General features: G+C 39.4%; 1 protein-coding gene across 1 annotated transcript; it reads left to right on the top strand.

The window, feature by feature from the left end:
* The first annotated feature begins 58 nt into the window (after nucleotides 1–58).
* On the top strand, nucleotides 59–11,896 carry CENPN (centromere protein N). The gene is made up of 8 exons (XM_074316011.1): nucleotides 59–190; nucleotides 3,814–3,994; nucleotides 5,486–5,531; nucleotides 5,910–5,926; nucleotides 8,217–8,280; nucleotides 8,802–8,914; nucleotides 10,862–10,988; nucleotides 11,231–11,896. Exons 2-8 carry the CDS (start codon nucleotides 3,824–3,826, stop codon nucleotides 11,311–11,313), a joined length of 621 nt encoding a protein of 206 aa, XP_074172112.1. The 5' UTR covers nucleotides 59–190; nucleotides 3,814–3,823; the 3' UTR covers nucleotides 11,314–11,896.
* The last annotated feature ends 790 nt before the right edge of the window (nucleotides 11,897–12,686 follow it).

Genomic DNA, 12,686 nt, shown 5'->3' with positions numbered 1-12,686 from the left:
AGTGACGTGGGGGCTCGCGAAGTTTCCCTTCTGCCGCTCTCCCCACGCAGGCCCCTACGCTGGGGGTAGAGTCGAAAGTTTGGGCTCGGTGGGCGGGGCTAGAGGGCGGCGGGAACTGCAATTGGCGGCTTTGAAGGTGCAGCAGGCGGGAACATCTGCTGCGGAGTGAGACAGCTGGCGATGTGGGCCGGTAAGAGAGCCCCTGGCTGTATGGAATCGGCCCCGGAGGGTGGCGAAAGCCTTGTGGAAGTCAAATCCTAGGCCTCTAGGGCGCTTTTTCGCTACTGCCGTACATCCCACGGTGCAGGATTGGCGCCCGGTCTCGGGTGGAGGCGGAGGGTGGCGGGGCAAGGAGACACGGTTGAGGCTGAGAAGAAAGGGCAGCGATGCCTGGTCTTGATGTCACATCCGCCCGTTAAAGGGCAGGGCCTTACGTAGTGTGCGCGTCAATGCCGGAGCCGCCCCGAGCTGTCACGTTATGCGCTACACTACTATCCCAGCCTTGGGTTGCTTTTCCCCCCAGAGTTAGGTGTTTTGATTTCTTAGTTAACTTTGGCGTCCGTCCTTTTTCGTGCATTCAGCCTCTCGCTCCTTTTGCAGCTCTTCAGCAGTGTAGATCTACAGGAAAGTTACTTAAAACGGCTTTCTGTCATGCGTTCATTCAACAAGTGTATCTTGAGCACCTACTATATGCCAGGGACTAAGCTACTGAAAGCTGGGAAACAAGATATTAGTTAATCACGGGGAATCGGAAGACTGTACTCAAAGATTTCCCAGCTTTATTGCTGAGACTGAGTGTGCTCTTTCTACCAGAGTTCTTTAGAATGGTATTTTGCAAACTTTATGCAGAATTAAGAATCATCTGAGGCACTCTAAAAATGCAGAATCTCAAGCCCTACTCAGTGATCCTCCACCCCTCAATTTAAATCAATGAGGCCACGGAATCTGCATTTTAACAAGCCCACCCCACCAACAGTGTTTTTGGTGGGAGAAGTTGGTTCAATATTTCACTGTTGGACCCGAATCCTTCCCACGTTGTTTATCTCCTCAGGTATACTGCTTAGGGAAAGTATCCAGTACTTCATGCCACAATTATTTGTCATTTAGGGACATGCTATGAATTAGACAAATACAGTTCCTACCCTAGTGGAGCTCAGTAAAATATTTTAAAACAATAAAATGATCAAGATAATTTCAGATAGTTCTGTAAAAACAAGGAGTAGAAAGTGGGGAAATAACTTTAGACTGGGGTAATGAGAATAAGTCTCTTTGAGAAGCTATCTACACTGAGACGGAATCACAAGAGTTGCCGGTGTGAGGATGAAGAATGTTCTAGGCAGGGGCAACTCACGTACAATGGCCCTTCACTGGAGGGATCATTTTGTATTAGTGGAACTAAAAGGGCAATGCTCCTGGAGCTCAGAAAGCCAAGAAGATAGTGGTAGATGATGGGGGGAGAGGCAAGAACCAAACACAGGGTCCTGTAGACCATAGAGAGGATTTTAGTCTTGATGTTAAGGCAGGTTGGTCCTATATCTGGACAAAGAAATAAATCAGGCTCAGTTTTCATGATCCTAATTCTGTTCTCGTATTCTTAACTCAGTTATTTTTCTAAATAACTCCTAACAGGAGATTAACTTTGTTTTAACTGTTGTTTTCAGTATTTTTTTTTTTAATTTTTATTGGGGAATATTGGGGAACAGTGTGTTTCTCCAGGGCCCATCAGCTCCGAGTTGTTGTCTTTCAATCTAGTTGTGGAGGGCACAGCTCAGCTCCAAGTCCAGTTGCCGTTTTCAATCTTTAGTTGCAGGGGGCACAGCCCACCATCCCATGTGGAAATAGAACCAGCAACCCTGTTGTTCAGAGCTTGCACCATAACCAACTGAGCCATCCGGCCACCCCTTCAATACCTTTTTAAAATATAGTCCACTATCCATATCTTTTTGGAAGGGGTCAGTGGTAATAAATGACATGCAATGTTCAGCAAACACCTAAATGGTAGATAAATCACAGCCAGGATTCTTGTAGAGGGGTACTCCTCTGTTTGTCTTTGCATGTCATGCAGTTGTGGTGGCAGCAAATGAGACTGACAGACTACTGCCTCTTGTCAAATACAGTCTTGACAAACCTGTCAAACAAGGTCTGTATGTTCATTCCTAGAAGATAGGATATTAAGGGGATTTAAAGTCTTCAGATATCCTGCCTAATCTGTTTAGAAATCATGCTTGATTGCTTTTTGATGTTCTATATTTTAAAAGAGAGTCAGTGTCCCCAAATGAGGTAGCAGAGTTGAGATCAGCTCTCACTCTTGGACCATCACTTCTACCCTGAAGAAAGTAGTAAGAGGGCTCAATCCCCCTTCCTTATGTCACAGCTGTAAGAGGACCACTAAGTCATCTCTGGAAGATCATTGCCCTGTCTGTTGCTCAGAAAGCCACACCAGATTTGGGGCTCAAGACCTTTTGGACAGTTGAAGAATCTCACCTTCCTGCATGGGCCAGGAAAAGTAATAGCTCCATGTTAATTAGCAACACATTAAAGGAGAAGGAGGCTGCAATCCTTCACCTCCAGCTCTTATTTTGTCCAGTAAGCTCATAAAGGTCTGACAACCTTAAAATTTGCATATTCAAAATGGAATTCTTGAGCTTCCTTCTGCCTCCACCCATCCTCCCAGTCTTCCCCTTCTCCAGTCATAGCAGCTCCATTCTTTCAGTTACCTGGTAAAAACCTTGGTGTGATCTTTGATTCCTCTCTCTCTCACACACCCTGTATCTAATCCATCAGGAAATCCTGTGGACTCTCAAAAGTATATCCAAAATCTGACCTCTTTCACTACCTCCACTCTGGTCCACCAGCATCTCTCACCTACATTATTGCAGTAGCCTCCTAGCTGGCCTTTCGCTTCCTCCCTCCTCCTGGACTATGTTCTCAGTGTAGTATGCAGATTGATCCTGGTAGAAAACCTAAGTGAGAGCGTATCCTGCCTCTTCTCAAGACCTTCCAGCAGCTGGTTTCTGTCAGAGTAAAGCTGTGATCCTTGCAGTGGCCCTTAGGGCTCTTCGTGATCTCTGACCTCCCCTTCGCCTCTGTGTTCCTCTCTCTGGCCTTCCTGAGGGCCTTCTTCTCCCTGTTCCTTGAAGGCCCCAAGGTTTTTGCACTTGCTGTTCCTCTGCCTAGAAAGCTCTTCTACCAGCTAGCCATATGGCTCACTCCCTCTCCACAAGGATTGATTCAAATGTCACCTTCTCTGTGAGGCCTACCCTCTGCCCCCCAACTAGCTCCACATCACTCCCAGCTTGCTCCAAATTCATGGGAGTGCTAGTTTCCTAAGTGCTCCATTTTCACTGCAGTGTCTATCACTTTTCACTCTTGTTGCGATTTTCCTGTTGCCTCTCTGTCCCGACTAGAATGGGCACTCCATACTGGCAGAGATGTTTGTCTTTTTGGTTAAAGGTGGATCTACCCTCAGTGCATAGAAAAGTGTCTGGCACACACAGGTACTCAGCAGTTTGTTACATGCATCAGTAAATGAGTGAATAATTTACATAACGTTGCCATCAAAATACTCTAGTCAAGAAAGGAGAGAAAGCACTAATTTTTGCAAACTCTACTACATATCTAAATATATAGCTTCAGGAGAAAATACTTAAATCTTTCTGTTGCAACTCTCTTTGCAGATTGCTTGAGAAAAGATAAAATAAACATTTGGGTGTTTAATCTACAAATCAAATTCCTGGCTAAAAATATGCTAAAAAAACTCACACTTTTGTGTTTGGTTAATACTTTGTTGTGCTGTTTCTGTTTTTATTAAAGTGCCAAAGAGATGGATGAAACTGTTGCCGAGTTTATCAAGAGGACCATCTTGAAAATCCCAATGATTGAAATGATGACAGTCCTAAAAGCCTGGGATTTTTTGTCTGAAAATCAACTGCAGACTGTAAACTTCCGGAAGAGAAAGGAATCTCTTGCTCAGGACTTGGTTCTGCTTTGTGAGGTAACAATGCTCAAAATGATTAATCTGAATATCATGTTACCTGCTTTGGGTTTTTTCTTTCTTTCCTTTCCTTAGTCCAAAAGAGATTTAAGGCAGCCCTTAGCTGTGAAGTGATGAGGGCTATGTACTACTATAGTAGCAAAGGCACTAATTCTTCATTGGCTTTTTGAACTTACAGAAACTGCTTACACAAATCACTAGGGGAAGAAGTGAATACCTTGGGAGAAAAAAGAAGACAATCAATACAAGCCAGCGTGTTTCCCCGAAAATAAGACCTAACCAGAAAAGAGGCCCTAGCATGATTTTTCAGGATGACATCCCCCTGAACATAAGCCCTTATGCATCTTTTGGAGCGAAAATTAATATAAGACCCGGTCTTATTTTCAGAGAAACATGGTAATGAGTAGTATTCTTCTTTTACCTATTAGATTGTCACAGATGAAAAGATAATACTCAAATGTGTTGGTCAAGTTGTATGGAAAGAGATACTCTTTCACATGTATTTATTTACTTATTTGTTGTTGTTTTTTTAATGATTTCAGACTTTCAGAAAAGTTGCAAGTACTGTATAAAAAAAAATTCCCATATTCCAGTATACCCTTCCCTTAGTCACGCATAAATATACTTGATGACCCAGCAATTCCATTTCTGAACATTTATATGGAGAAAATCATAAAAATAAGGTGATATATATTATAAAAATATATATATTATATATATAAAAGTAAATATATATTATAAAAATATAATTGATGAACATTTATATATGTAGATATAAATATGTAAATATTTATATACTATAAATAAAGATGTTAACTAGCATTGTTTAGAAAACAAAAAATTGGAAAAAACTATACATCATGATTAGCTAAATAATGATACATCCACATAAAGTATTCTTCAGCCATTAAAAATAATAAACTAGATCTTTATGTACACATTGAAAAGAAACTATATGATATGTATATATATAAAGAAATGAATACATACATGTGTATGTCTAGACAGTTGTTCTCAGCTTGGATGGTTTTGTCTGCCAGAGGACACAATGTCTGGAGACATTTTTGGTTGTCAAAACTGTGGAAGTGGGGTGCTACTGGCTTCCAGTGAATAAAGGCCATGGACGCTCCTTAACATCCTAGAGCAGCTCGCCACAACATGGAATTATATGACTTAAAATGTCAGTAGTGCCCAGTTAAGAATCCTTGTTGTGGAGGAAGTCTAGAAGGTTAATTAAAAAAACAAAACAAAAAGTTAAAAGTGATAAATGAGGAGTGGATTGTGGGAGAACAGTTGTGAGTGCCTGTACTGACACATGAATCAGAAGATGTATTTGTGACTTAACAGGAGAGCATAGATTGGAGACAGGTTGTCAGTATAAGTATTGAGAGGGTTTTCTTGGTCTGTTTTGAGCAATACTAAAATGTGCTATAAATGGGGTAGAATCAAACCCATTGCCACACTTACTGAACATTTTATCTTCTCTTTCAGGAGAATGGTGTGAGTCTCAATGATGCAGCCCTTTTAGACATCATTTGTAAGTTTTGATGATTTGTATTTACATTTAACCAATCCAGTTTCATCAGAGGTAATTTTATATGTAAGGGCTCAGATTCTCGAGTCTGTTGACCTGGTTTGAAATCCCAGCTCTGTTACTTACCAGTCTTGTGTCTTTTGCCAAGTCGTATCACCTTTCTAGGCCTCAGACTTCTAAGTGAAATGGGGATGATAACAGCACCTATTATAATAATAGAATAATAGCACAGGATCATTGTGATGGTTAAATGAGATAATGTTTGAAAGGTTTTTAGCACAGTAACTAGCATATAATAAGCACATCGTAAATATCTGTTAGGCTTTGTATTATTATTAACAGAATTGAAACTATAATTTTGGGAATTTGTTCTTATTACAGTGCAGCTTGTAAGGAAGGTAAGGATTAAAACTGATTGGACCTGGGGCAGCCGGTTGGCTCAGTTGGTCAGAGCGCAGTGCTCTTAACAGCAAGGTTGCCTCTTCAACCCCTGCATGGGCCACTGTGAGCTGCGCCCTCCACAACTAGACTGAAACAACTACTTGACTTAGACCTGATGGGTCCTGGAAAAACACACTTAAAAAAAAAAAAACAAACAAGAAAAACACTGACTGGATTTTGTACATGGTGAGGTCTAGAGGGACTGAGTGGGAGGAGCACACATGGCTCCAGGGTCTGTATGTGCAACTAGAAGGAAAGTGGAGCCGCTTGCTAAGGAAACACTAGAGGTGGACCAAGTTTGTCGCAAAGATCATAGATTAGTCTAAGATGTGTTCTATTTGAGGAAATGTCTTCATTTGTGTTTAAGCCCTTGCCATTTATCATGAACTTTGACATGATGTTGAATGGAATCATTAACCACAAAAAATTTTAATTTCCATTATTATTATAACAACCTTATTCAGAGATCAGTTAGCAGGTCATCTTAACTCTGAAGCACAGAACCAAGGAAGAAATACCAGAAAGGAACAAAAACCCCTTGAATGCTCTCTCATCACATTGTGCCTTATTGTACCTGTTGTAGACAAAACTAGGTAATCAAGAATTGTCAGGCTATTACCATACACGAGTTAGAAGCCACTGAGCAGGTGGGAAAGTCCACCTCTAACAAAAGGAAGTCACTTCAGGTATTACTGAAGTAAAGAAGGCTTTCAGTTAGTTAACATGAAAGGAAACAAATTAATTCCTCACTGTCATCTTTTATAATTGCATTGTGTTTTATACTGCTCATTAGTCATTGGAGTCTATGTTATAGATCCCAGATTCCAGATCAGCTATACCAATTAGAATTTATTTTCTCTTTAAAATAACTTAACACTGTCTTTTGAATCTAATTATATTATTCTGTTATGCAAGAGAGAAGTAGAATTCATTTTTTGTCCCATCAGTCAAGCAGGTGATATAGGGGTTAGACGTAAAGGAGAAAGCATTGGTCTATTAAGTCCCCAAATTTATATATTTGTTAAAATTATTTAAATGCATTATTTCCCTTTAATGATAAGGACGGATCTGGCCCTACTCACAGGCTCAGGATTATTTTTGCCTCTGCATGCATCGGTGTGCTCGTATGTTCAGACTCCTGTAGGTGGATTGTTAATCTCTGTGTATATCTTGGAGCCTTTAGATATACTTATGTATTTTCATCTGTTCTAAGTAGAAAGAAGTGATGGCTCTCTGCAAGCCACTCTTGAAGGAAAAACAGCTGACACTAAGAAGTTAGATAATGATTTTCTCCCATAGCAGCACCCGCCCCTCTTACCCACCACCCTCCCATCAAATTGATATCAACTATTCTGCTATGACAATTGCATTCCTAAGAAAATTCACATTTTCAAGCACTTTTAATTATAAAAACAGTGGTTTCAGTAGGGGAAGGTGAGGGAAGGGATTTGAGAGATTCAGACTTTCAGTAGGGAAGTTACTTTTCCAAAGGAATCTCTGAGTTTTTTAGGGTTATAAAGACATAGCTATTAAGGGGAATATCACATTGAAGATATTTGGCTTGCTTTCTGTAGCTTTTGCATTCACCACCTATACTTCTTGCAAATCAATTTTTATAATAACAAAGTGCAGAGCTCCTCATACAAAACAGCCATGTTGCTGGCCCCACCAGTCTCTGCCAATATCATACTGTAGGAGAAATGCTCAACTCAGCCTGGATATGGCCTCAAATCTCTTTTTTATTTTTAATTTTATTGGAGAATATTGGGGGACAGTGTGTTTCTCCAGGGTCCATCAGCTCCAAGTAGTTGTCCTTCAATCTAGTTGTGGAGGGCACAGCTCAACTCCAAGTCCAGTTGCCGTTTTCAATCTTTAGTTGCAGGGGGCACAGCCCACCATCCTATGTGGGAATTGAACTGGCAACCTTGTTGTTGAAAGCTCGTGCTCTAGCCAACTGAGCCATCCGGCCGCCCCTCCGGAAGTGCAGTGGCAGCTCGTTGTCTGCAGTCTAGTTGTGGAGGGCGCAGCTCACTGGCCCATGTGGGAATTGAACCGGCAACCCTGTTGTTCAGAGCTCATGTTCTAACCAACTGAGCCATCCAGCCACCCCCTCAAATCTCTTTTTTATTGGAAAAAATAAAGATAGAATTTGACATACTTTTATGTACTAAAATCAATTAATAGGTATACGTCAAGGTGTTAAAATTAGGAAAACATTCACTTTTTCCTTTTCCTTTTTTTCTCTAGAACTTCGAAACTCACAACTCTGCTACACCTCTACAAGAAAGAAGACTTGGGCTAGATATAAATAGTATGTTCTAAGATAAAAATAGAAATTTGGAAGCACATTTTTTTTAAATGAAAATTTTCCTATCTCTTAGTGATTTGGCAATAAAATGAAATGTTATAGCCATTATGAACTAAACATTTTTATGATTTTCCAATGGCATAGGAACTGCTGTTGATTTCATGTTAAGAAAACAAGATAGAAAATTGTGTGTATTTTATAATCCTAATTTTAATATATAGATAATATATATAGATATAGATATATGTTTTTTTATAGTCACTGAAAAAAAGGGCTAGAGATATATTAAAATGTTAACAGTGCTTATTTCTATGTGGTACAATTACAGGTGGTTTTTATTTTCTTTTTTATTAGCCCATGCTTTCTAATTTTTCTAAAATAAATTATTACAGTCAAGAGAAGAAACAGTAAATATTATCTTTAAGTTAGGCAAGCAAGTTGAAAGGTTAGGTATGAAAGGAGGATACTCTAAGGATGAAATGTATTCCTAAAAACTGTTTTTATTTGAAATCTTCCATCTGTAGTGGATTCAAGGATCATTCATGAAAACAGAATAGAAAAAGACAGAGTCCAAAGAGTGACTCAAGAAATTTTTGGGGACTATTCTCAACCAAGACTAGAGTTTGCACAATATAAGGTAGGATGTTGCTGTAAACTAACTATAGACTACAGTTACCGATATTTTTTTTAAAAGAACAAAAACTTTAAGTGAAAAACAATTCTAAGGAACTGTTTCTAATTCATTTGTCACTTTAATTTTGTATAATAAATTTATGAGTTAAAATAGACTTCTTTATCGTATTAGTAAGTTCCTTTATTAGTAAATAAGACCTTTGGAAATTTTGAATTTGCCTTTTCATTTCATCTTTCATATTAATTCAGTCACGTATAACTGGCTATGATCTGTATCTTTGAGGAAAAAAAATATAAGCTATACCTTTCTAGCCCAGCCACACCTGGACAATACTTGCAATGCAGTCAGGGCTCATAAATATTTGTTGAATAAAAGGGTGAATAAATAAGTCATTACACAGCCCAGTTTGCTTAGTCAGTACTGTAAACCTGGCTCATTATAGAAGTATGCCACTGCCCACCGGGAAGGCCAGGCTGGAGGCAAGCGCATTGCCGCCATTACAAGAATTCATTTATATCATGATCACCCTAAACTAATCCTCATGCTCATACTCACAACACCCTCCGCCCCCTAAACCCTCCAATAAAATTCATCCCCCCACTACAGCTACAGGCCACACTTAAAATCTGCTGTTGATCTGCTCACTCAGGCCCAAGGCCTATTTGACTTGTTTTCCATGGGAAAAGCTGACAGACACCTTTCAAATTTAGTTTCCTGAATGGCAGGTTTTAACCCAGTTCCTTTAAACAGCTCATACTGGGGGACACTGGTTTTCAAAGTGTGGTCTCTGGACAAGCAGTATCAGCATCACCTGTAAATGGGTAAGAAATGCAGGTTCTTGGCCCCACCCTAGTCCTACAGGATCAGGAATTCTGGAGGTGGGACCCAGCCATCTGGTTTCACAAGCACTGTAGCAGATTCTGCACACATTAGAGAATCACTGATGGAGGATAAGTAAGATCTAATCTACAAAACTTCCCTTTACACACATCTTAGAATGGCTCTATTATTTAAATCAAGGTACACGTTGATTCCTACCTGCTACTAATTTTTCCCTGTCTTTTCTATTTTGAAAAATGTCAAACCTTCAGAAAACTTACAAGAATTTTAAAGTGAATATCCATTTCCCCTTTGCTTCAATTCACTAATTATTAACATTTCGCCATGATTAACATTTGCTTTCTGTTTCTTTATTCTGAATCATTTGAGATAGTTGCAGACATCACTCACCCTTCAGATATTTCAACATACTGCCTCTAAATGTCAAGGATCACTTTAAGTAAAAAAAGAATTGAACTTAGAATCTATTGAAGTAGCAGTACATGGATATTTAATGATATTAAGGAATTGTTATTAATTTTTTTTATGTGTGGTAATGTTATGGGAATAAAAGAGAGTCCTTTTTTAGGTCTTTTTAAGGTACATACTGAAATATTTACAGATGGAATACTATGGTGTCCTAGATGTGCTTTAGAATAATCCAGTAGGGGAGGGCAGTAGGGAATGGGAGGTGGGGTAATAAATGAAAAAAGACTGGCTACCAGTTCTGTTCCTTACTTTTGTATATTTTTTAATAACTTCCATAATCAGGAGTAAAAAAGGACTCATGGTAGTGATTCAAAAAATACAACATTTTCATATTGAAATGACAGATTACAAAAGATAGTGCTAATTTTCCATTTAAGAATGCCAAAAAGGACACTGGGGACGGAACTGACATCCAAGGTCTCGTGTGTCAGGCACTGTGCACACTTGGCATTTTGTGTGTGCTGTCGTTTGATATGCTGGTTGACCTCTACGTTTGCAACTAGCAAATTAAATGGTTCCCACCCTCATTAATCCCTATATTTCTTTATGACAAGAATTAATGAAACGTGTAATCCGATTTTGTTATATTTTGCCATTGCACCGATACATTTAATATTCATTTATAAATACATTTGTTGACAGCTTGAAACAAAATTCAAAAGTGACTTAAATGGGGGCATCTTGGCTGAAAGAGAAGAACCCCTCCGGTGCCTCGTAAAGTTCTCTAGCCCACATCTTCTGGAAGCACTGAAATCCTTAGCACCAGCCGGTAAGTAGTCAGTTTATTTTACAAACAAGAAGAATGAACCACGTGCTATATTTGGTGCTCTCTTTGCTGACTAATTACCTCGGAGCTTTCTCATGGTCAGCCTGCCATCCCTTCATGCCCTGTATTGCATATTCTGCTTCTGCACTTATTGGAGTCCATGATCCACACTGTAATCTTGCCCATTTTTAAAGTGACTCAAATCTTTGCCCCTGTGATTATTTTCTTTTTTTTTTTAATTTCAGGTATTGCAGATGCACCACTTTCTCCATTGCTCACTTGCATACCCAGCAAAGGAATGAATTATTTTAAAATTAAAGATAAATAAGATGTATGTGGTTTTGCAAGCATCGCATCTCCTTGACTATGTTGCATATTTACTTCAGTTAATGGCTTACTGGATAGCTTCTGTCTAAAAACTTGTATTTTAGAAATTAACCCTTGATATTGACAATTTAAAAATGTTCAATATAATCGTTGGGAATGATTCTTTCCTCTTACACTATGTGCTCCCCCTCCCCCATATCCTGCAAAGCACAGCAGCTGTGGGTCTTTAGGATGTGACAGGATGTCCTTTTTCTCACTCCTGTCTCTCCTTGATCCTGGAGAGTTCTGGTTCCAATTGTTCGTTTTCAGAGATTTTCTCCTAAGCCTTGGATCACAGAAAGAAGCACCAAGAAACTATATCCAACTCAAAACTTTCTAGGAGAATCATAAAATCGATCCATTCATAGGGTAGAGTCGGGTCCATTGAGTTATAGCAGAAGATAGCATATCAGATCATTCAGTTATATAAAATAATGGTTTTGTTGTAAATATGATACTTTTCATAATCTATTTTATCATATATATGGCATTCAAACTGATCAATATTATACTGATTTATGAATAAAGGTATTTAAAAAATGGTACATCAGTGACTTTCTTTTTTTCACAAAGATTTTATTGGGGAAGGGGAACAGGACTTTATTGGGGAACAGTGTGTACTTCCAGGACTTTTTTCCAAGTCAAGTTGTTGTCCTTTCAATCTTAGTTGTGGAGGGTGCCGTTCAGCTTCAAGTTGTTCTTCTGGTAACCTTATAGTTGAGAGAACGCGCTCCAACCAACTGAGCTATCCGGGAGCTCAGCGGCAGCTCAGCTCAAGGTGCCATGTTCAATCTTAGTTGCAGGGGGCGCAGCCCACCATCCCTTGGGGGACTCAAGAAATTGAACTGGCAACCTTGTGGTTGAGAGCCCACTGGCCCATGTGGGAATCAAACCGGCAGCCTTCGGAGTTAGGAGCATAGAGCTCTAATCGCCTGAGCCACCAGGCCAGCCACATCAGTGACTTTTGATGAAAATCAAAAAGAGGCTTACTGTACAAATCTATAAAAACAGTTTTTATAAAAAGAGTTAACACGTTGTGTACGGATCACGAGAATCTTCGTTTTTTCCGAGCGGATTTTTATGAGGGATTTAAACCCCGCCGTACGCAACGTGTTAAAGTATGCTTTATAATGTAATGGTACTTTCTACAAACTGTACATATCTTATGTGGAAAATATGGTTTTAGATTTAATTAGCAATAGCAAAGACGAGTTATCTTAGAGTGAGGCTCTGAGTCTGCAGGACTTAATGATGCTTATTTCCTTGTATGTCATAGTCATGGTTCAGAGCATCTGTCCCTACGTGCACACACATGGCAGACACTTCTGCTCGGTG

The sequence above is a fragment of the Rhinolophus sinicus genome, linkage group LG11 (assembly GCF_036562045.2).
Source record: "Rhinolophus sinicus isolate RSC01 linkage group LG11, ASM3656204v1, whole genome shotgun sequence".
NCBI classification, from domain to species: Eukaryota; Metazoa; Chordata; class Mammalia; order Chiroptera; family Rhinolophidae; genus Rhinolophus; species Rhinolophus sinicus.
The sequence above is the reverse complement of the archived record's forward strand: the minus strand, read 5'-3'. Positions and strand labels throughout refer to the sequence as shown.